Source organism: Tachyglossus aculeatus, chromosome 13, assembly GCF_015852505.1.
Source record: "Tachyglossus aculeatus isolate mTacAcu1 chromosome 13, mTacAcu1.pri, whole genome shotgun sequence".
In the NCBI taxonomy this organism is placed as follows: Eukaryota; Metazoa; Chordata; class Mammalia; order Monotremata; family Tachyglossidae; genus Tachyglossus; species Tachyglossus aculeatus.
The window spans coordinates 24,711,672-24,737,356 of NC_052078.1; the positions used below are offsets into that span (position 1 = coordinate 24,711,672).

The window sequence follows — 25,685 nt, forward strand, 5'->3', positions numbered from 1 at the left end:
CTGTTCTAAGCGCTGGGGGAGTACAAGGTAATCAGGTGGTCCCACATGGGGCTCACAGTCTTAACCCCCACTTTCCAGATGAGGAAACTGAGGCACAGAGCAGTGCTTTAATGTCCATCTCCTCCTGTAGCTTTTTGTGGGCAGGAGTAGAGTCTTCTGCAGTTTCACCTCCTCCCTAACCCAAAAGGTATTTTTTAAGCACTATGTGCCAGGCACTGTACTAAGCGCTGGGGTAAAGGGAAGATGAACAGGCTGGACGCAGTCCCTGACCACAGTCTCCATTCCTGGAACGCCGTCCCTCCACACATCCGCCAAACTAGCTTTCTTCCTCCCTTCAAAGCCCTACTGAGAGTTCACCTCCTCCCAGACTGAGCCCCCGTTTTTCTTCTCCTCCTTCCCCTCCCCAAAGCACTTGTATATATTTGTACAGATTACTCTAGTTATTTCACTTGCACATATTTACTATTCTATTGATTCTGTTAATGATGTGCATAGAGCTACAATTCAATTTATTCTGACAATTTTGATACCTATCTACATGTTTTGTTTTGTCGTCTGTCTCCCCCTTCTAGACTGTGAACCTGCTGTTGGGTAGGGACCGTCTCTATATGTTGACAACTTGTACTTCCCAAGCGCTTAGTACGGTGCTCTGCAGCAAGCGCTCAATAAATACGATTGAATGAATGAACGAATCCCCATTTTAAAGATAAAGGAACCGAGGCCCAATGTAGTGAAGCGACTCACCCAAGGTCACCCGGCAGACAAGTGGCGGAGCCGGGATGAGAACCCACGTCCTTCCGGCTCCCGGGCCCGGGCTCTATCCAATAGACCGCACTGCCTCTCGGTTGTATGCACTCTCCCAAATGCTCCATACGGTGCTCCGTGCGTGGTTAAGCGCTCAATAAATGCCATCCATGTGAGTGATAAAGGGATGGCTTCCGCTTCAACAGGGTTTGGGGACAAACTCTTAGGGACATTGGGATTGTCTACAGTGATGGGAAAGACGGGGGAGGACGGAGTTTAGGTGGGAAGATGAGGAGTTCTGTTTAGAACACGATTAGTTTGAGGTGTTGGTGGGACAACCAGGGAAAGGTGTCCTGAGGATAGGAGGAAATGCAAGGCTGCGGAGCAGAGAGGTCATGGCTGCAGAAACAGACTTGGAAATTAGACAGGTACAGATGTTAGTTGAAAATCCCGGGAACAAATGAGTTCTCCGAGAGAGCGGGGGTCGACGGAGAATAGAACTGAACCTTCACATACCTGACATTTACATTCTAAGCCTTCTCGGCTTGAACACACAAGAAAGAGGGAATAATAATGATAATAATGATGGCATTTATTAAGTGCTTACTATGTGCAAAGCACTGTTCTAAGCGCTGACTGAAATTAAAGGAAATCCAGAACGGGGAGGCCACTGGGTTCCTATCAGCAGTGCCTCGCTTTCAAGGGTCATTGTTATCACTGGACTTGCCTGATTGTTAGATAGTCTGAGTTACTGCAACATGTGTAAAAAATGCAGAACAAAGACAATGGAAAAGTACGCCAAGGCTTTATGGAAAAGGCACGGAACTGGAAGTCGGAAGACCGGGGTTCTAATCCCGGTTCTGCCACTTGTAGGCTGGGCGATCTTGGAAAACCTCCCTGTGCCTCAGTTCCCTCATCTGTAAAATGGGGTTCAAATACCTACTTTCCCTCCCCCTCAGGCTGTAAGCCCCATCTGGGATAAGGATTATATCACATCTAATTGCACTGTATTTACCCAAGTCCTTAATACATAATAAATGCTTGACAAATACCATAATAATTAATAATAATTGTAGTATTTGTTAAGCACTTACTATGTGCCATGCGCTGGGGTGGATACAAGCAAATTGGGCTGGACACAGTCCCTGACTCACTTGGGGCTGACAGAGTTAATCCCCATTTTACAGAGGAGGTAACTGAGGCACCAAGAAGTTGAGTGACTTGCCCAAGGCCACACAGCAGACAAGTGGCGGGGGCAGGATTAGAACTCATGACCCTCTGGCTCCCAGGCCTGTGCTTTATTCACGCGGCCACGCTGCGTCTCTTGCTATTATTATTACTAGAGAGCTGAATGGATGCCTTAAAGCCAACGCCCGATATGAGGAATGGATAACCTTTAAGGGTTTTGGCGGAGAAAGATGTGGGCAAAACAACATTTTCGGAATATAATCTGGGCAGTGGAGAGAAGTACGGAGTCGAGAAACCAGTGAAGAGGTTGATGAAAGAGTCAAGCCGGGATATGACGTGTGTCTGAACCAGCGAGATAGTTTGAAGAAGAGGAAAGGATGTTGTGGAGGAAAACCTGACAGGATTTCATAACAGGCTAAATGAGGAAATTGAAAGATATTAAAGGCCCATGCCAAATTTGGAGGCTTCAGAAATAGGAAGTTTGGTGGTATTCCCAACTGGGATATTTTGGGGAGGGAACAGGAGGTGTGCAGCTTTAATAATAATAATTATTAGACTACTTATTAGGCACTTAATATGTGCCAGGCATTGTACTGAAGCGTTGGGGTGGGTAGAAGCAAAGTGGGTTGGACACAGTCTCCGTCCCACATGGGGCTCGTTGTCTCAATCCCCATTTTACAGATGAGGGAACTGAGGCACAGAGAAGTGACTTGCCCAAGGTCACACAGCATACAAGTGGCGGAGTCAAGATTAGAACCCATGACCTCATTCATTCACTCATTCATTCTTTCATTCAATCGTATTTATTGAGCGCTTACTGTGTGCAGAGCACTGTACTAAGCGCTTGGGAAGCCCAAGTTGGCAACATATAAAGACGGTCCCTACCCAACAGTGGGCTCACAGTCTAGAAGGGGGAGACAGAGAACAAAACAAAACATATTAACAAAATAAAATAAATAGAATATGTACAAGTAAAATAAATAGAGTAATAAATACGTACAAACATATATACATATATACCTCCTGACTCCTGGAGGCCCAAACTCTTTCCACTACATCATGAAGAGAAGCAGCGTGGCTCAATGGAAAGAGCCGGGGCTTTGGAGTCAGAAGGACCCGGGTTCAAATCCCGACTCCGCCAACTCTCCCCCTTCTAGACTGTGAGCCCGCTGCTGGGTACGGACCGTCTCCATATGTTGCCAACTTGTACTTCCCAAGCACTTAGTACAGTGCTCTGCACACAGTAAGCGCTCAATAAATATGATTGAATGAATGAATAAATGAACTGTCAGCTGTGTGACCTTGGGAGAGTCACTTCACTTATCTGGGCCTCAGTTCCCTCATCTGTAAAATGGGGATTAAGATTGTGAGCCCCCCGTGGGACAACCTGATCACCTTGTATCCTCCCCAGCGTTTAGAACAGTGCTTTGCACATAGTAAGCGCTTAACAAATACCAAAATTATTATTATTATGCTACTTCTCTTTAGGCATAAGGGGCTTTGCACATAGTAAGCGCTTAACAAATACCAAAATTATTATTATTATGCTACTTCTCTTTAGGCATAAGGGGCTTTGCACATAGTAAGCGCTTAACAAATACCGTCATTATTATCATTATTAGTGGCATGACAGCCGCCAGGCCTTGCCAGGTAGATTTGGGGAGAAATACTCTGCAACCCATAGGGGCTCAGATATTGATTCGAGCGACTGGGGCTGTTGAGGTGATTTTCTTCAAATCGGCATTTAATAAAATGAAATGGGGCCCACACAGAGTTGGCAGGGGGGAAGCAAAAGGTGGACAAACGCCCATTGAAAGAAACCGAAAAAGTGTTTCCAGGGAGGTAGGAAGGGAGGACTATGGGCACAGCCAAGGTAGCTGGAAATGGTCCCCATTTATTTTGTTAATGATGTGCATATAACTATAATTCATTCATTCATTCATTCAATCGTATTTATTAAGCGCTTACTGTGTGCAGAGCACTGTACTAAGCACTTGGGAAGCACAAGTTGGCAACATATATAATTATATTTGTTCTGACCATTTTGACACTTGTCCACATGTTTTGTTGTCTGTCTCCCCATTCTAGACTGTGAGCCCGTTTCTGGGTAGGGACCGTCTCTATATGTTGCCAACTTGCACTTCCCAAGCACTTAGTACAGTGCTCTCCATACAGTAAGCACCCAATAAATACGATCGAAAGAATGAATGAACAGCAGCCAAGAGGTAAGGGAGAATTAGCAGAGTAGAGGTCCATTTCAATTGGCAGAGGGGAAGTCATCGGTCATCATCCCAAGCGCTTAGTACAGTGCTCTCCATACAGTAAGCGCTCAATAAATACGATTGAAAGAATGAATAAACAGCAGCCAAGAGGTAAGGAGAATTAGCAGAGTAGAGGTCCATTTCATTTGGCGGAGGGGAAGACATCGGTCATCATCCCAAGCGCTTAGTACAGTGCTCTGCACACAGTAAGCGCTCAATAAATATGATTGAATGAATGAATCGGTCACAGATGGCGAGACCTCTCGTTGGTTAGGAAAAGGAGTCTTACTGCTGAAGAGGAGTTGCAAACCCACACTTTGAAAATTAAACATTTACAAATATGCACACGAAAAATCTAAAGCATCATATTTTATTGGGACAGATTAAACTATTTGATTATATAGCTCTGTTATGTTTTTATCCCCTTTGAATGTGATTTTATTGGTCAGGTTTTGGAATAGATTCTTGAACTTTCCATTAGTTCTATGAGGAAATTATTCTTCAGTTAGCACTCTTTCTTATTTTTATGGAACCAATTGAGAGCGCTAACTAGGCTGCTACTGGGGTTTGCAGAGCATCTCTGAGGAGCTCAGTGATTTGGGTAGTGTGGTCTTTGATGGCCATCATTCCTGTTTTATTTCCTTTGTCCACAGGGGATTCATTCATTTGATCATATTTATTGAGCGCTGATGGCGTGCAGAGCACTGTACTAAGCGCTGGGGAAGTACAAATTGGCAACATCTAGAGGCGGTCCCTACCCAACATCGGGCTCACGGTCTAGAAGGGGAAGAAGGACAACAAAAGAAAACGTGTGGACAGGTGTCAAGTCATCAGAATAAATACGTGGACAACAGGATATTTTTCCCCATTTTTCAGATTCTTTAGAATTTTGGACACTTTGGATTTAGCATGGAGGGCAGGAGGAGCAAAGTAGTTACAAATGGACTTACTGTAGTTGTGTTAGAGAAGTTGTGTCAGAGGTCACACACCTTCCCTTCTTGAATACACACAGGCACAGAGTAAACTCTTGCATAGCCAGAAAATTCTGAAATATCTGAAAATATCAGGCACCCACTATGATTAGGACCGGCCCCTTATCCTGGCCAGTTGAAAAATAGGTCATGTCTGGATCCCACTTCCATTCTAAACACAGAGGTGCCAAAAGCAATTCTTGGATCCCATTCCTAAATGAGAAATGAGTCCAAAGTGCACCTTTTTTTCTCTGTAGCCCCCAAAATAACCTGCCTCCAGGTCAGAGGCTGAGAAAGCAGTACAGGCCAAGAGGGCATGGGTATCGGAAACATCACCAAGCTGGGATACGTGCCTGCTGGATATCTTGGACAAGTCATTTAACCTCTCTGGACCACTATTCCTCATCTGGAAAGGGGGGGATAAGAGAGACTGTGAGCCTCGTGTGGGATAGGAATTCTATCCCATCTGATAGCCCTGTACCACCCCACAGAAAGTGCTTCATAAATGCCATAATTATTGTTACTTCAGCCCTGAACCCTCACAAAAGGCAGCTTTTCTATAGGCTCATCTGCTCAGAGTCCTTGCCTGTGGAGAAAGGTGGGTATTCAGGAAATTTTGCAAATCTGATAAAACTTGAGAGAACTGAAAAATAGAATATCTGCTACTTAGGTACAAGAGCGTTCTTTTCTTGCCTCCACGGGCAGGTGCTACCCACTGCTTGTTTCCATCCACAAATTCCCCTGGAGCAGGTTTTTAATAGTGAGCTCAAATGTCATCTTAAATCTCCAAGAAAGGCAAAGTTCACAACCTGCTCTATATATTTAAACAGGCAGCTGGTCAAATTTGGAGAATAAAGAAGACAAACAAAAGTCATATCAAAATAAAAAAACCAAAAAAACCCCTTACTTTCCCTTTGGTACTGTTTTGTGTCACACACAAAAGCAACTGTCTTGGTTTTGTTTCCCGGCCCTGTCATTCAAACCTGTATCACTGTATTTATTATAAGAAATGATGTTTCTTTTATGGTAAACTTTTGAATACAGAATTTTTCTCTTTTAGCCCAACACAGAAATTGACTTTGACACAGCATAGTGTGGAGTCAAGATAAGATGACTTGGCAAAGCCCCAGGAGGAGGAAACAAAGCTGAGAGAAATCGATAAAGCGTTGGAAAAACATTGGCATTTTTAGAACGGAGAATAGCTGCATTCTGCCTAACCCACTGCTAGCTTTTAAGCGGTAAAAGTCCTGCCACATTCAACAGTAATTGCTTCAGAAAGGCGAGCCTAAGTGTAAATACTGCTTCAAATCTACATCGTTCGAGAAGAAAATTGAGTTGTGGGTAACGAGAAACTCAGATGTCCGACGAAGACGAAGTCGTTTCACCCTGCATTTCAACATAATGGCGTAAACCCGACGTGGTCCAACTTCCCATTTCTCACGCTGCATAGGTCGGTCCAGAGGGTGCAAAATAAAACTTTTCATAGGGCAAATCTTGCTTGAGTTTCAGTAATTCTTGAATCAATCGATGGTATTTATTGACCACTAACTTGGTGCAGAGCACCGTGCTATAAGGGAGAGTACAATACGACACAGTTGACAGACATGTTCCCTGGCCACAATCCTTCAAATTAGTAACCAGCGGGCCCTTGCCATATCCTGGCTTGATTACCATATCGCTCTCGTCATTTGCCTTCCTGAATCCAGTGCCTCCCTTCTCTAGCGAACGTATTTTTCATTGTATTTGTTAAGCACTCACGATGCGCCAGAAACTGGTCAACACTGGGGTAGATATGAGTTAATCCGGTCGGACACAGTCCCTGTCCAATATGGGACTCACGGCCTTAATACCCATTTTACCGATACGGTAATTGAGGCCCAGAGAAGTTAAGCGACTTGCCCATGGTCACCAACCAGACAAGGGGTGGGAGCAGGATTAGAACCCAGGTCCTTCTGACTGTGAGACCCATACTCTATCCAAGGCCACACCGCTTCTCTCTTCTACCTGGATCAGTTTCCTAAAACATCCTTCGGCTTCCCCACGCCTCATTTCTCTTCGCATCGAGCAGAAACTCCTACTGGCCTTAAGGTCCACAATCGGTTCTCTTCCTCCTACTGATCCATTCTACTCTCAGTAAATTGCCGTTTGCGGTTTTTGGGCTCTCAAACGACTTGACACCTGTCCCAGTGTTTTGTTTTGTCGTCTGTCTCCCCCTTCTAGATGGTGAGCCCATTGTTGGGTAGGGACCATCTCTCTGTTGCCGACTTGTACTTCCCAAGCGCTAAGTACAGTGCTCTACACACAGTAAGCGTTCAATAAATACGACTGAACCGACTCACTGTGTCTCATGCTCATCTCCACCTCCTCCAGCCTCACACTCCCCCCCAGTTCACGTCCACCAGTTCTCCCCATCTTCAAAGCCCTTTTGAAATCTTATCTCCTCCGGCTGGACACTTCCCTGATACAATACTACTACTACTACTACTACTAATAATAATAATGGCATTTATTAAGCGCTTACTATGTGCAAAGCACTAATTTTCTGCTGCCTGTCCGTTTTATCCCCACAATTACTGTCCCAGAATTCTGGGTAAACACACCCTTATGAAATCATTCAATGGTATTTATTGAGTGCTTACTCTGTGCAGAGCACTGTACTTACGCTTGGGAGAGTAAGGAGAAATGTTCTCTGCTCTCAAGGGGCACTGATGCACTTGTGTACACATCCTGTTACCTAAGCGCTCCCTCAATCAACCATATTTATTGAGCACTTACCATGCAGAGCATTGTACTAGGTGCTTAGGAGAGCAGGATACCACAGAGTTGCACTCCCTTACATCCAGCTAGGGAAAATAGAGTATAAGGATACATACCTTCTAGACTGTAAGCCCACTGTTGGGTAGGGACGGTCTCTATATGTTGCCGACTTGTACTTCCCAAGTGCTTAGTACAGTGCTCTGCACACAGTAAGCACTCAATAAATACGATTGAATGAATGAATGAATCCGAGCGGTCGGGGGTTCGAATCCCAGCTCTGCCACTCGTCAGCTGTGTGACTTTGGGCAAGTCGCTTCACTTCTCTGGGCCTCAGTTCCCTCATCTGTAAAATGGAGGTTAAGGCTGTGAGCCCCATGTAGGACAACCTGATAATAATAATAATAATAATGATGGCATTTATTAAGCACTTACTATGTGCAAAGCACTGTTCTAAGCGCTGGGGAGGTTAGAGGTGATCAGGTTGTCCCACAGGGGGCTCACAGTCTTAATCCCCATTTTACAGATGAGGTAACTGAGGCACAGAGAAGTTAAGTGACTTGCCCAAAGTCACACACCTGACAACTGGCAGAGCCGGGATAACCTTGTACCTACCCCAGTGCTTAGAACAGCGCTTGCACATAGTAAGCACTAAAATAGCATCATTATTATTATTATACGAGAAGCAGTGTGGCTTAGTGGATAGAGCATGGGTCTGGGGTTCACTGTGCCTCAGTTACCTCATCTGTAAAATGGGGATTAAAGACGGTGAGCCCCATGCGGGACAACGTGATTACCTTGTATCAGCCCCAGCGCTTCGAACAGTGCTTGCCACATAGTAAGCGCTTACCGAATGCCATTATTATTATAATTTTTCTTAATAATAATCCCGGCTCTGCCACATGTCTGCTGTGTGACCGTGGGCAATCAATCAATTAATCGTATTTATTGAGCGCTTACTGTGTGCAGAGCACTGTACTAAGCGCTTGGGAAGTACAAGTTGGCAACATACAGAGATGGTCCCTACCCAAGAGTGGGCTCACAGTCTACAAGGGGGAGACAGAGAACAAAACATATTAACAGAATAAAATAAATACAATAAATATGTACAAGTAAAATAAATAAAGTCACTTAATCTCTCTGGGCCCCATTTACCTCATCTGTAAAATGGGGATTAAGAGTGTGAGCCCCACGTGAGACAGGGACTGTGTCCAACCTGATTCTCTTGTATCTACTGCAGTCCTTAAAGCAATGCTTGGCACATAATAAGCGCTTAACAATTACCATAATAATTATTATGGTTATTATCCACTTTCCTCCACTAGACTGCTTCCCCCACTAGATTGTAAAGTCCTTGAGGGAAAGAATCATGGCTACTAACTCTACTGTACTCTTCCAACTGTTCTCCAGACAGTTGTTACTCATTGTATACAACTGACTGACCTGAATCAAAAATTTCTGAGCACACTGAAAAGGCTGTTGCACTAAACAGCCCAAAAGGATTAGGCCCAGAACACTTAATCAATTTACAACTTTCCAAGACACTGCACTTGAACTATTTTCTGATTTTGAAAGCGATGAGGGGGAGCGGGGGCCGGCTCCTTTCTCCTCAAGCACTACAGTCCTAAAACTAACTAAAGTCCTAAAACCAACTATTCCTTGTATATCAGCAGTCTTTATTAGAAGAGGCCTGACACAGACATTCTCTTCACTAAATGGATAAATCAATGTTATGTTCATTCATTCACTCACTCATTCAATCGCATTTATTGAGCGCTTACTGTGTGCACAGCACTGTAATAATAATAATGATGTATTTGTTAAGAGGTCATTTGTTAACAAATAATAAGTATTTGTTAAGCGCTTACTATGTGCAAGGCACTGTACTAAGCGCTTGGGAAGTACAAGATGGCAACATATAGAGACGGTCCCTACCCAACAATGGGCTCACAGTCTAGAAGGGGGTTATGTGATTTGCTTGAGTAACTAATGGAGTGATGGTACTTGTTAAGCGCTTACCATATGCCAAGCACTGTTCTAAGCACTAGGGTAGATACAAGGTAATCAGGTTGGGGCTCAGTCTTCATCCCCCTTTTACACATGAGGCAACTGAGGCACAGTGAAGTGACTTGCCCAAAGTCACATTCATCATTCTTTCAATCATATTTATTCAGCACTTACTGTGTGCAGAGCACTGTACTAAGCGCTTGGGAAGTACAAGTTGGCAACATATAGAGACAATCCCTACCCAACAGCAGGCTGACAAGTGGCGGAGCCGGGATTAGAACCCAGACCTCTGAGTCCCAAGCCCGTGCTCTTTCCGCTAAGCCACGCTGCTTCTCTAGCTGAAAACTCAAGTTATGAGGACTCCAAAATGATATGTAAATACCCTGCATCCTTAGCGGAATGATATTATTATTACTATTGCATTTGTTAAGCGCTTATTTGTCAAACACTGTTCTAAGGGCAGAGTAGATACAAGTCAGTCATGATGGACACCGTCTCTATCCCACATGGGCCTCACAGTCTAAGTAATAATAATTATTAAGTACTAAGTAATTAATAAGTAATAAGTAATAATTACTAAGTCTAAGTAATAGAGAAGCAGCGTGGCTCAGTGGAAAGAGCCCGGGCTTTGGAGTCAGAGGTCGTGGGTTCAAATCCCGGCTCTGCCACTTGTCAGCTGTGTGACTTTGGGCAAGTCACTTCACTTCTCTGGGCCTCAGTTCCCACATCTGGAAAATGGGGATTAAGACTGTGAGCCCCCCGTGGGACAACCTGATCACCTTGTAACCTCTCCAGCGCTTAGAACAGTGCTTTGCACATAGTAAGCGCTTAATAAATAAATGTCATCATTAATAATAATAATAATGATGGTATTTGTTGAGCACTTACTAAGTGCCAGGCACTGTACTAAGGGCTGGGGTGGATCCAAGCAAATCGAGTTGGACACAGTCCCCGTCCCACGTGGGGCTCACAGTCTCGATCCCCATTTTCCAGATGAAGTAACTGAGGCCCAGAGAAGTGAAGCAACTTGCCCAAGGTCACATCACCGACAAGAGCTGAAGCCAGAATTAGAACCCTCGACCTTCCAACTTCCGGGCCAGTGCTCTAACTCCTAGGCCTTGCTGCTTCTCAATCAGTAAGATTTTGCAGATGAGGAAAGGGAGGCAGTGAGAAGTGACTTCCCCCAAAGTCACACAATAGGCAAGCGGCAGAGCTGGGATTGGAACCGGACTCTTTCCACTACGCCACAGAGGTAGGGGAAGGATTTCACGTCAAAATCATCACCAGCAAACCCTTTAACAAACTTCCACTGCATGCAGAGTCCTGCATTAAAGGCTCGGGAACACACGACAGAGGAAACAACAAGGCAGGCCCTCAGTAATTTCAGGCATCTTGATTTCCCTCTGCTTGGCTTTGAAGGACCACACCGGCTGGCTATTTACTCCACTCCAACAGTGCTAAGGAATCAAATCAGGAGGACGTCCTAGTGTCCGTCGGTGTTGGTCAGGACGGGCCTGAGGAAGTCAGGATGTAAACTGGGAACCAGTAAATCGCTGCAGAAAACTCCCAAGAGGAGTCTCTCCCTAAATAATGTCACATCATGAAACAAATACTTTGGCCACCGCTCGCTTGTTTCCCTACGGGCTGACTGTCTCGGGATTTGGAACACAGAAACTAAAACTAATAATGAAGAACAGGCCACCAAGGGAAAGCAATTAGACATTTCTCTTTAAATAGAAAATGAGAGATTAAGAGAAGGCCTCGACGGATTAAATGGCTTAGCCGGTTCTTCAGTCCTTTTTCCCAAGACAGAATGTGCCGCCTCTCGAGAAGTGCCTTGAAAGATACTCAATTCCTGAAATCCGTAGCTATGTTTTCTGGCCCTCTGAAAAGGTAGGTCTCCAGATGACCGGCTACTTTTTAAGCTTTTACTGTAACCTAAAATACACAGATAAAGGTTTTACCACCCAAGAGGACACCAAACTTAGCAAGATTACAACAGCACAAAAGATTCAAAGAGGAGCCAAAACAAATGAAGAAAAGTCACAGCCTGATCCCTGGGTTAGTCACTACCCCGGAGGAGTCTTAGAGGGACCTGTGAAAGGATTTTTTATCTTCGAGATGGAGATGGTCAGGTTCCTTAGGAAGGATGATGTTTGCCCTGTGGCCCTTTGAATGGAAAAAGACACAGATGATATCATTGTAACTATCGGCTTTAAGCATGTGATGCCTAAATGTCTAAACAAAATTGTTGAGGGAAAAATCCCAAGAGTTGAACCAAACTGCATTCTTCTCTGGGGCATGTTAGAGAAGCAGCATGGCCTAGTGGAAAGAACTGGGCCCAAGAGTTAGAGGACCTGGATTTTAATCCTGGCTCTGTCATATGACACCTTGGGCAAGTCACTAAACCTCTCTCTGCCTCAGTTGCCTCATCCATAAAATGGAAATGGAGACTGAGCCCCAGGTGGGACACGGACTGTGTCCAACCTGATTAGCTAAGCAGCGTGGCTCAGTGGAAAGAGCACCGGCTTTGGAGTCAGAGGTCATGGGTTCAAATTCCGGCTCTGCCAATTGTCAGCTGGGTGACTTTGGGCAAGTCACTTAACTTCTCTGTGCCTCAGTTCCCTCATCTGTAAAATGGGGATTAAGACTGTGAGCTCTACGTGGGACAACCTGATCGCCTTGTATCCCCCCCAGCGCTTAGAACGGTGCTTTGCACATAGTAAGCGATTAACAAATACCAAGATTATTATTATTATGCTATGTCTCTTTAAGCATAAGGGGCTTAGTGCTTTGCACATAGTAAGCGCTTGACAAATACCATCATTATTATTATTATTATTATCTCGGCACTTAGAACATTGCCCGGCACACAATAAGCACTTAGCAAATACCATTTGGAAAAAACCAAAAGTCACCCTTCGTGATTTGAAGAAAACACTTTCAAGGAATCAGGTAACAATCAAGTACCTATCTGGATAGAAGGTGATTCTCGAGATGTCCCAAGTACATGAAAGGAAAGAAGAAACGACTCTGCGTGTGAAAGCATTACTGACTGGACCGTAATTCACACCTCTCTTAATGTTTTAGACCCCTAAGATGGTGGAGGTTGGGAATACAGATACGGGGACACCTTGATGTTTCTGGCTGGGGTCTATAGGCTGTACTTGTTTTGTTTTGTTGTCTGTCTCCCCCTTCTAGACTGTGAGCCCACTGTTGGGTAGGGACTGTCTCCTTACACCGCTGAATTGTACTTCCCAAGCGCTTAGTACAGTGCTCTGCACACAGTAAGTGCTCAATAAATATGATTGAATGAATGATTGAATGAATCTTCTAGACTGTGAGCCTATTGTTGGATAGGGACCGTCTCTCAATGCTGCCTACTTGTACTTCCCAAGCGCTTAGTACAGCACTCTGCACACAGTAAGTACTCAATAGATACGATTGAATGAATGAATCCAGCCCAATATATAGTGCCGAGCTGAACATCATAAAAAGAAACTCAAGAAAAGAAAAGAAAGAAGTCTTACTTTGGTCTCAGCCTTAAATTTATAGTGACAACCACTTTCCTGAGCCAGAGCAGTGACCCACTCAATAACCCAGCCACATGCGGTAGTTCCAGTGCTTGGCACATACTAAGCGCTTAATAAATGCCATCATTATTATTATTATTATCATCCTGAGCCAGAGCACTGACCCACTCAATAACCCAGCCACATGTGGTAGTTCCAGTGCTTTGCACATAGTACACGCTTAATAAATGCCATCATTATTATTATTATCATCCTGAGCCAGAGCAGTGACCCACTCAAACCTAGCTAAATGTGGTAGTTCCAGTGCTTTGCACATAGTAAGCACTTAATAAATGCCATCATTATTATTATTATTATTATTATTATTATTATTATCATCATCATCCTGAGCCGGGGCAGTGGCCCACTCAATACCCCAGCCACATGTTGTAGTTCCAGTGCTTTGCACATGGTAAGTGCTTAATAAATGCCATCATTATTATTACTATTATTATTATCACGCCCAAATAACGGCTTAGAGCAAGGAGTCACAAGAGTTTGTGGATCAGAGCCATCCAGGGAGGGTGAGGTTACAATCCTAGGCTGAGCTTCTGGATGCAAAGAGCGAGGACATTACTCCCAAATTCCTGGGCAAAACGGCTCCTAATTTCCAGCCCCACTAGATTACCAGGCCTCAAGTTGGGGCCCTAGCTATGACCAGGGCTTTGGATTTTCAAATACGTCCATGTTTTTCCAGGAGCAGCTCGGCAGACCCAGCCTCACAGGATCCTCAATCTGCAAGAGGGATTTGGGTTTCAGTTTAACCCCAGTTGCATCCTAGGCACCTATACCTATCACCTTCGTTAACGGGCGGGGGGACATGTCTGTTAATTTACTGTATTCATCCGTTCATTCAGGCAATCGTATTTATTGAGCACTTACTGTGTGCAGAGCACCGTACTAAGCGCTTGGGAAGTACAAGTTGGCAACGCATCGAATCTGGGCAGCAGCGTGAAGTACAGACTGAAGTGGGGAGAGACAGGAGGATGGGAGATCAGAGAGGAGGCTGATGCAGTAATCCAGTCAGGATAGGATGAGAGATTGAACTTGCAAGGCAGCGGTTTGGATGGAGAGGAAAGGGCGGATCTTGGCGATGTCGCGGAGATAAGACCGACAGGTTTTGGTGACGGATTGGATGTGAGGGGTGAACGAGAGAGCGGAGTCGAGGATGACACCAAGGTTGCAGGCTCGTGAGATGGGAAGGATGGTAGTGCCGTCTACAGTGACGGGAAAGTCAGGAAGAGGGCAGGGTTGTCGAGGATGACACCACGGTTGCGGGCTCGTGAGACGGGAAGGATGGTAGTGCCATCTACAGTGACAGGAAAGTCAGGAAGAGGGCAGGGTTTGGGAGGGAAGATAAGGAGTTCAGTCTTGGAAATATTGAGTTTTAGATGGCGGGCAGACATCCAGATGGAGATGTCCTGAAGGCACGAGGAGATACGAGCCTGGAGGGAGGGAGAGAGAGCAGGGGCAGAGATGGAGACTTGGGTGTCATCAGCGTAGAGATGACAGTTGAAGCCGTGGGAGCGAATGAGTTCACCAAGGGAAGGAGTGAAGATAGAGAACAGAAGGGGCCCAAGAACTGACCCCTGAGGAACTCCTACAGTAAGAGGATGGGAGGGGGAGGGTAATATCATCATTATTATTACTATTATCTCCACAGTTTTAGGACATGGGACAATGGTGAAGCTAGTAAAAAGGGCATGGCTCTGGGAATCGGAGGGCCTGGGTTGTTGGGGGTTTTTTATGGCATTTATTAAGCGCTTACTAAGCGCTGGGGAGGTTACAAGGTAATCAGGTCGTCCCACGGGGGACTCACAGTCTTCATCCCCATTTTCCAGATGAGGGAACGGAGCCCCAGAGAAGTGAAGTGACTTGCCCAAAGTCACCCAGCTGACAATTGGCAGAACCGGGATTTGAACCCACGACCTCTGACTCCAAAGCCCGGGCTCTTTCCACTGAGCCGCGCTGCTTCTCTGTCACTAGCCTGCCAGACAAGTCACTTAAACGCTTTGAAATTCAGTTCCTGCCTCTGTAAAAAGGAGATGGTATCACCAGTCTCTCCCTTCCAAAGAGGAATGTTAGGAGGACTAAATGAGATAAATACACGCAGTCCTGCCGTAATGACGCTTTCGATAAGCCTTTTAGCTGGAGCACTGAGGGGAATTAAGAGAACATTAGTCTGACAACGTGAGCCTGTTTGGATCACGAAACAATATCCAAAGAAATGACACAAATACTTCACTGTAAGTTATCCTTAATGCGGGATTTGGCAACCCCTCTATATCCCAGAAATAGACATGCTTTAATCAATCAATCAATCATATTTATTGAGTGTTTGTGGTGTGCACAGCACTGTACTATGCGGTTGGAAGAGTCCAATATAACAGAGTTGGCAAACACGTTCCCTGCCCACAACAAGCTTGCAGTCTAGAGGAAGCAGCGTGGCTCAGTGGAAAGAGCCCGGGCTTTGGAGTCAGAGGTCATGGGTTCGAATCCCAGCTCCGCCACTTGTCAGCTGGGTGACTTCGGGCAAGTCACTTCACTTCTCTGTGACCTCATCTGGAAAATGGGGATGAAGACTGTGAGCCCTCCGTGGGACAACCTGATCACCTTGTATCCCCCCACAGTGCTTCGAACAGTGCTTTGTACAAAGTAAGTGCTTAAATGCCATCATTATTATTATTATTATATATTCATACAATATACAACAATCCAGAGCTCGCTCTCCTGACTTATATTTGGACTTTCCACTTGTTTTGTCGCCTGCCTACTTGTTTTGTTTTATTGTCTGTCTCCCCCTTCTAGACTGTGAGCCCGCTGTCGGGTAGGGACCATCTCTATATGTTGCCGACTTGTACTTCCCAAGCGCTTAGTACAGTGCTCTGCACACAGTAAGAGCTCTATAAATACGATTGAATGAACGAAGTCTTCCCATTTTTGGCCCCAGGCTACATTTAAAAGTAGTGCTGATATTTTTTTGAGCCCCAACATACTGCACTAAGACCTTGGGAAAGTAAAACAGGAACAAAGATGTAGTCCCTGCCCTCTGAGACTATTACCATCTCCATAAGAGGGTGATCACTGCACATTTCACTGAGTAAAATCACTTTCTTTTCCACTCCTATGACTACCAAGTTGCACACCTTTAGAGATGGAGCCACCTGTTTATGTTTCCTTATAGCATTTAAACGTTTATACTATAAACCTGCCAGCTATTACACAGACAACAGAGTTGGAAGGCATGTTCCCTGCCCACAAAAAGACTGCAGTCTAGAGGAGCATATATTCATACTATCCGGAGCTCTGGGGTAGATACAAGGTCATCAGGTTGGACACAGTCCATATCCCACGTGGGGCTCACAGTCTTAACCCCCATTTTACAGGCCCAGGATATCGAACGTCACCCGGGACAGAGAACTGCCTTAAAACACTGCAATCTTTCTGCCAAGCTGCCTCAGCCGGCCCAGCTCACTGAACGTCCGAACCAGTGCCGACCATCCGCCGGTCGGGACACATAAATCTCGCTCCCTAGATCTGCTGGACCGGAGATTCATTCGTTCAATCGTATTTATTCATAATAATAATGGCATTTGAAACAGCGTGGCTCAGTGGAAAAGAGCCCGGGCTTTGGAGTCAGAGGTCATGGGTTCAAATCCCGGCTCCGCCGATTGTCAGCTGGGTGACTTTGGGCAAGTCACTTCACTTCTCTGGGCCTCAGTGACCTCATCTGTAAAATGGGGATTAAGACTGTGAGGCCCCCGTGGGACAGCCTGATCACCCTGTAACCTCCCCAGTGCTTAGAACAGTGTTTTCCACATAGTAAACACTTAATAAAAGCTATTATTATTATTATTATTATTATGTGCAAAGCACTGTTCTAAGTGCTGGGGAGGTGTGACTTTGGGCAAGTCACTTAACATCTCTGTGCCTCAGTTCCCTCATCTGTAAAATGGGGATGAAGACTGTGAGCCCCCCGTGGGACAACCTGATCACCTTGTAACCTCCCCAGCGCTTAGAACAGTGCTTTGCACATAGTAAGCACTTAATAAATGCCATTATTATTATTATTATTATTATTATTACCAGATGATCAGGTTGTCCCACGGGGGGCTCACAGTCTTCATCCCCATTTTCCAGATGAGGTCACTGAGGACCAGAGAAGTGAAGTTACAGTGCTCTGCACACAGTAAATGCTCAATAAATACGATTGAATGAATGAATGAATGAAGTGACTTGCCCAAAGTCACCCAGCTGACCAGTGGCGGAGCCGGGATTTGAACCCGTGACCTCTGACTCCAAAGCCCAGGCTCTTTCCACTGAGCCATGCTGCTTCTTGAACGGAGGGAAGGGGTGGATGGTGTCAGGAAAAATCTTGAGATTTCAGAGGAGCAATTCCTACCCAAGAAAGGGATTTCGGTTAACCCAGGAGGCGGCACTGATATTTGCTCCGCGGAAAGAAACCCGACGGAAGGCAGACGGGCAGCTTGGCCTCGAAGGATGGGGAATCTGGAGACCTGGGTTTGGTTGCCACTTGAGACCTGGGCTCTTAGGCCATCTGCCTCCTGTGTGACTTCAGGTTGTTTCAGCATCTGCCAAATGGGGATTAAATACCTGTTCTCTTAGTCTATGAGCCCCTCGTGGGATGAAGACTGTCTGATCAACTGGGGGTGTATCCTCCCCAGGATCTGGAACGTGGTAAGCGTTCTAATAATAATAATAATAATAATAATAATAATAATAATAATGGTATTTGTTAAGCGCTTACTGTGTGCTTCCTTCCTAGGATCTGGCACGTGATAAGGGTTCTAATAATAATAATAATAATAATAATAATGATGGTATTTGTTAAGCGCTTACTATGTGCTTCCTCCCTAGGATCTGGCACGTGATAAGGGTTCTAATAATAATAATAATAACAATGATGGTATTTGTTAAGCGCTTACTACGTGCAAAGCACCGTTCTAAGCACTGGAGGGATACAAGGTGATCAGATTGTCCCACGGGGGGCTCACAGTCTTAATACCCATTTTCCAGATGAGGGAACTGAGGCCCAGAGAAGTGAAGTAACTTGCCCAAAGTCACCCAGCTGACAAGTGGTGGCGCCGGGATTTGACCCCATGACCCCTGACTCCAAAGCCCGGGCTCTTTCCACCGAGCCACGCTGCTTCTCTGATACCATGGTTATTATCGGGGACTCACTAGGGCTTGCCAACAAAGCAGGAGAGCAGCCTGACTCTCTCCCGGGAGCCAGGGCAGGGGCCAGACCGTCCTGGGGTGGGAACAGGGGCAGGATCAGACTGTCAGGAAGGAATAAAGGGCAGGGCTGGACCACCAGAGAGGAGCCGTGAAAGAAGCCGACTGGGTAAGGCCGGGGCAGGGCCATCCCGTCAGGGAGGAGCACGACCGGATGGCCAGAGAGGAGCAGAGGAAGGAACGGATCAGGCAGGGGCAGAGCTGGACGGTAGAGAGGAGCACTTTCTAGACTGTAAGCTCGTGGTGGACAGGGGCTACGTCCAGTTACTGTTGCACTGTACTCTCCCCAAGCGCTTAGTACACTGCTCTGCACACAGTGAGCGCTCAACAAATACAATGGACTGAAGGAATGAGCGGACCAGGCAGGACCAGGGGCAGGGCGGAGCAGAGGAAGAAGCAGAGCAGGAAGAGCCAAGGGGTAGGGCTGGACAATCAGGGAGGAGCAGAAGAAGGAGCAGAGCAAAGAGGGAAAGGGGCAGGGCGGGACAGTCAGGGAGGAGCAGAGCAGGAAGAGCCAAGGGGCAGGGCTGGAAAATCAGGGAGGAGCAGAGGAAGGAGCAGACCAAAGAGGGAAAGGGGCAGGGCTGGACAGTCAGGGAGGAGCAGAGCAGGAAGAGCCAAGGGGCAGGGCTGGAAAATCAGGGAGGAGCAGAGGAAGGAGCAGACCAAAGAGGAAAAGGGGCAGGGCTGGACAGTCAGGGAAGAGCAGACCAGAAAGAGCCAAGGGGCAGGGCTGGACAGTCAGCGAGGAGCAGAGGAAGGAGCAGATCAGTCAGGGCCAGGGCTGGACAGTCAGGGAGGAGCACAGCAGGAGGAGCCAAGGGACAGGGCTGGAAAATCACGGAGGAGCAGAGCATGGAGCAGACCAGGAAGAGCCAAGGGACAGGGCTGGGAGGAGCAGAGGAAGGATCAGACCAAAGAGGGCCAGGAGCAGGGCTGGACAGTCAGGGAGGAGCAGACCAGGAAGAGCCAAGGGGCAGGGCTGGACAATCAGGGAGGAGCAGAGGAAGGAGCAGACCGGGAAGAGCCAGGGCTGGACAGTCAGGGAGGAGCAGAGGAAGGAGCAGATCAGGCAGGACCAGAGCCAGACAGTCAGGGAGGAGCAGGAAGAGCCAAGGGGCAGGGCTGGACAATCAGGGAGGAGCAGAGGAAGGAGTAGATCAGGCAGGGCCAGAGCCGGACAGTCAGGGAGGAGCAGAGCAGGAAGAGCCAAGGGGCAGGGCTGGACAATCAGGGAGGAGAAGAGGAAGGAGCAGATCAGGCAGGGCCAGGGCTGGACAGTCAGGGAGGAGCCAAGGAAGCAGCAGACCAAAGAAGGAAAGGGGCAGGGCTGGACAGTCAGGGAGGAGCAGAGGAAGGAGCAGACCAAAGAGGGAAAGGGGCAGAGCTGGACAATCAGGCAGGGACAGAGCTGGATGGTCAAAGACGAGCACTTTCTAGACCGTAAGCTCGTGGTGGACAGGGGCTACGTCCACTTATTGTTGCACTGTACTCTCCCCAAGTGCTCAGTACACTGCTCTGTACACAGTGAGCGCTCAATACAATGGACTGAAGGTATGAGCGGACCAGGCGCAGGGCGGAGCAGAGGAAGAAGCAGAGCAGGAAGAGCCAAGGGGCAGGGCTGGACAGTCATGGAGGAGCAGAGGAAGGAACAGATCAGGCAGGGGCAGAGTTGGACGGTCAGAGAGGAGCACTTTCTAGACTGTAAGCTCGTGGTGGGCAGGGACTATGTCCATTGATTGCTGCATTGTACTCCCCCCAAGCACTCAGTACAGTGCTCTGCACACAGTGAGCGCTCAACAAATACATGGACTGAACGAATGAGCAGACCACTCATTCATTCATTCAATCGCATTTATTGAGTGCTTACTGTGTGCAGAGCACTGTACTAAGCGCTTGGGAAGTACAAGTTGGCAACATACAGAGACGGTCCCTACCCACACTGTACTGGTACAGTGCTCTGCACACAGTGAGCGCTCAATAAATACAATGGACTGAACAACTGAGCAGACCATTCATTCATTCATTCACATTTATTGAGCACTTACTGTGTGCAGAGCACTGTACTAAGCGCTTGGGAAGTACAAGCTGGCAACATACAGAGACGGTACCTACCCACACTGTACTGGTACAGTGCTCTGCACACAGTGAGTGCTCAATAAATACAATGGACCGAACGACTGAGCAGACCATTCATTCATTCATATTTATTGAGCACTTATTGTGTGCAGAGCACTGTACTAAATGCTTGGGAAGTACAAGATGGCAACATATAGAGATGGTCCCTACCCAACAGCGGGCTCACACCGTACTAGTACAGTGCTCTGCACACCGTGGGCGCTCAATAAATACAATGGACTGAATGAATGGGCAGACCACTCATTCATTCCATCGCATTTATTTATAATGGCATTTATTAAGTGCTTACTATGTGCAAAGCACTGTTTTAAGTGCTGAGTGTTTACTGTGTGCAGACACTGTACTAAGAGCTTGGAAAGTACAAGTTGGCAACATATAGAGACGGTCCCTACCCAACAATGAGCTCACACTGTATTGGTACATTGCTCTGCACACAGTGGGTGCTCAATAAATACAATGGACTGAATGAATGAGCAGACCATTCATTCATTCCATCGTATTTATTTATAATGGCATTTATTAAGTGCTTACTATGTGCAAAGCACTGTTTTAAGTGCTGAGTGCTTACTGAGTGCTTAATTCATTCATTCAAACGCATTTATTGAGTGCTTACTGTGTGCAGAGCACTGTACTAAGCACTTGGGAAGTACAAGTTGAATGAATGAATGAATGAATGAATTCAATCGTATTTATTGTGAGCGCTTACTGTGTGCAGAGCACTGTACTAAGCGCTTGAGAAGTCCAAGTTGGCAACATAGAGAGACGGACCTTACCCAACAGCAGGCTCACAGTCTAGAAGGGGGAGACAGACGACAAAACATATAAACCAAATGAAATAAATAGAATAAATAAGTACAATCAAAATAAATAAATAGAGTAATAAATATGTACAAACATATACATATATACAGGTGAATGAAGATATAAAGACGGTCCCTACCCAACAGCGGGCTCACATTCATTCATTCATTCAATCGATTTATTGAGCGCTTATTGTGTGCAGAGCACTGGACTAAGTGCTTGGGAAGTCCAAGTTGGCAACATCTAGAGACAGTCCCTACCCAACAGCGGGCTCACGGTCTAGAAGAGGGGAGGCAGATGACAAAACAAAACATATAAACCAAATGAAATAAATAGAATAAATATGTACAAGTAAAATAAATAAATAAATAAATGGAGTAATAGATATGTACAAACATATATACATATATACAGGTGAATGAATGAGCCCGCTGTTGGGTAGGGACCGTCTCTATATGTTGCCAACTTGCACTTCCCAAGAGAAGCAGCGTGGCTCAGTGGAAAGAGCCCGGGCTTTGGAGTCAGAGGTCGTGGGTTCAAATCCCGGCTCCGCCAATTGTCAGCTGTGTGACTTTGCGCAAGTCACTTCACTTCTCTGGGTCTCAGTTACCTCATCTGTAAAATGGGGATGAAGATTGTGAGCCCCACGTGGGACAACCTGATTGCCTTGTAACCTCTTCAGCGCTTAGAACAGTGCTTTGCACATAGTAAGCGCTTAATAAATGCCATCATAAAAAAGTCACTTCATTTCTCTGGGCCTCAGTGACCTCATCTGTAAAATGGGGATGAAGATTGTGAGCCCCACGTGGGACAACCTGATCGCCTTGTAACCTCCCTAGCGCTTAGAACAGTGCTTTAGTAAGCACTTAATAAATGCCATCATAAAAAAGTCACTTCACTGTGCCTCAGTTCCCTCATCTGTAAAATGGGGATGAAGACTGTGAGCCCCCCGTGGGACAACCTGATTCATTCGTTCATTCAATCGTATTTATTGAGTGCTTACTGTGTGCAGAGCACTGTACTAAGTGCTTGGGAAGTCCAAGTTGGCAACATATAGAGACAGTCCCTACCCAACAGCAGGCTCACAGTCTAGAAGGGGGAGACAGAGAACAAAACAAAACACATTAACAAACTAAAATAAATAGAATACGTACAAATAAAATAGAGTAATAAATACGTACAAACATATATGCATATATACAGGTGCTGTGGGGAGGGGAAGGAGGCCTTGTAACCTCTCCAGCGCTTAGAACGGGGCTTTGCACATAGTAAGGCTTAATAAATGCCATCATAAAAAAGTCACTTCACTTCTCTGGGCCTCAGTGACCTCATCTGTAAGATGGGGATGAAGACTGTGAGCCCTACGTGGGACAACCTGATCACCTTGTAACCTCCCCAGCCCCCAGAACAGTCCTTTAGTGAGGGCTTAATAAATGCCATCATAAAAAAGTTACTTCATTTCTCTGGGCCTCGGTTCCCTCATCTGTAAAATGGGGATGAAGCCCGTGAGCCCCACGTGGGACAACCTGATCGCCTTGTAACCTCCCCAGCGCCCAGAACAGCCCTTTAGTAAGGGCTTAATAAATGCCATCATAAAAAAAGTCACTTCATTTCTCTGGGCCTCAGTTCCCTCATCTGGAAAATGGGGATGAAGACCGTGAGCGCCACGTGGGGCCACCTGATCGCCTTGTAACCTCTCCCAGCGCTTAGAACGGTGCTTGGCACACAGGAACCGCTTAATAAACGCTATTATTTTTATTATTATTCCCAAGCGCTTAGTCCAGTGCTCTGCACACAGTAAGCGGTCACTAAATACGACTGAATGAATGAATGACGGACTGACTGACTGAAGGAGCGGCGCGGAGCCCCCCGTCCCGCCCCGTCGCGGGTACCTACAGAGGGCGGGCACGTCGAGCAGGTTGGAGATGGCCCGGTCGCACATGTCCAGTTCGGGCAGCCCCTTGTCCCGGCTGTCTTCCACCAGCTTCTTCAGGGACTTGGACATGGTGGGCGAGCGGGCACCGGGAGAGACGCGACCACCGCTCCACTCCACGGGGCGGGCACGGAAAGCAACGGAACCGCCGCGCATGCGCACGGCCCGGCCCTTGCCTTATTAGGCGAACCGCCGTCGCCGCCGGCTGACCCATCGGAGCGCTGCGCCCCGGCCCCGGCCCCGGCCCCGCCCCTCTCCAGCCGGGCCACGCCCACAGCCGGCGGGGGACCTCGAGGCTGGCCAATCGGCGCGCTGCATTCCGACTCTGGCCCCGCCCCTCTCCAGCCTGGCCCCGCCCACAACCAGGCCCGGGGTGGGGGCCCGCGCCATTGAGGAACGTGGGCTTCCAGGCTGGCCAATCGGCGCTCTTCTTCCCGGCCCCGCCCCCTCCAATCATGGAGGGGGGGTCCCCGCGCCATTCGGGAACTTGGAACTCGAGGCTGACCAATCGGCGCGCTTCATTCCGGCCCCGGCCCCGCCCCTCTCCATGGGGGTCCCCGCGTCATTGAGGAACGTGGACCTCGAGACTGGCCAATCGGCGTGCTACTTCCCGGCCGTGGTCCCGCCCCTCTACAAGAGGCCCCGCCCACAAGCAGGCCCGGGGTGGGGCCCCGAGCCGTTGAGGAACGTGGGCTTCGAGGCTGGCCAATCGGCGTGCTGCTTCCCGGCCCCGGCCCCGCCTCTCTCCAAGGGGGTCCCCGCGCCATTCGGGAACGTGGAACTCGAGGCTGACCAATCGGCGCGCTTCATTCCGGCCCCGGCCCCGCTCCTCTCTACGAGGCCACGCCCACAGCCAGGTCCGGGGGGCGGCCCCGCGCCATTGAAGAACGTGGGCCTCGAGGCAGGCCAATCGGCGCGCTTCATTCCGGCCCCGACCCCGCCCTTCTCCAAGGGGGTCCCCGCGCCATTCGGGAACGTGGAACTCGAGGCTGGCCAATCGGTGCTCTTCATTCCGGCCCCGCCCTTCTCCATGGGGGTCCCCGCGCCATTGAAGAGCGTGGCCTCGAGACTGGCCAATCGGCGCGCTTCTTCTCAGCCCCGGCCCCGCCCCTCTCCACGAGGCCACGCCTACATCCAGGACCGGGGGGCGGCCCCGCGCCATTGAGGAACGTGGCCTTGACACTGGCCAATCGGCGCGCTTCATTCCGGCTCCGGCCCCGCCCCTCTCCGAGGGCGTCCCCTCGCCATTGAGGAACGCCATTGAGGCTGGCCAATCGGCGCGCTTCTTCCCGGCCCTGGCCCCGCCCCTCTCCAGAGAGCCACGCCCACAAGCAGGCCCGGGGTGCGGCCCCGCGCCATTGAGCAACGTGGACTTCGAGGCTGGCCAATCAGCGCGCAGCGTCCCGGCCCCGGCCCCGCCCCAGGCGCCCGTCGGCCTGCCTCTCGCTGGGCCCTGCGAGGCGGGGTGCGCATGCGCACTGCGGAGGTCGCGTGACCTGGCAGTGTGAGGTGGCGCGCGCCGAAGGCCTTCAGGCTAGAAGTGGCTCCTGAGGCGGAAGTGGTTGCCATGGCTACATTCTGTCATTCATTCATTCATTCAATCATATTTATTGAGCAATTACTGTGGACAGAGCACTGGACTAAGCGCTTGGAAAGTACAATTTGGCAACAGGTAACAATAATAATAATAATGGCATTTATTAAGCCCTTACTATGTGCTGTTATCGACAAGTAGGGTGCAAAGTAGGTTAATCGGTGTAAATCGACCGCAGGGTTTTTGTACCCAGGGTGGTGACACAGATAGGAAAAATGACTCGGAGACATGAGTTCAGATAGAGCAGTAAAGAAGGAAAGGGGCTACCTGCCCGTTCACCTCCCGGGAGAGGGACGAGTGACAAGCATCCCCGATCCCAGCCGCTTCTTCCTCTTTTATTGGGTTTCAAATCCGAGCTACACAAAGGATTCCTGAGAGTAGTGCCGTAAGTGAGGCCTTGGCATTCCAAGATCCCAAGTTAAAGTACAACCGTTTGTTTGTCATGGTTTGGTTAGTGTTAAAATC

General features: G+C 47.8%; 1 protein-coding gene across 1 annotated transcript in view; it reads right to left on the reverse strand.

The window, feature by feature from the left end:
* Positions 1 to 23,738, reverse strand: part of RSU1 (Ras suppressor protein 1) — a 227,433-nt gene extending 203,695 nt beyond the window's left edge. Inside the window, exon 1 of the mRNA XM_038755737.1 lies at positions 23,590 to 23,738. Within this exon, the coding sequence (XP_038611665.1) occupies positions 23,590 to 23,698 (109 nt within the window). The 5' untranslated portion in view covers positions 23,699 to 23,738. The remainder of the gene's footprint in view (positions 1 to 23,589) is intronic.
* Between the last annotated feature and the right edge of the window lie 1,947 nt (positions 23,739 to 25,685).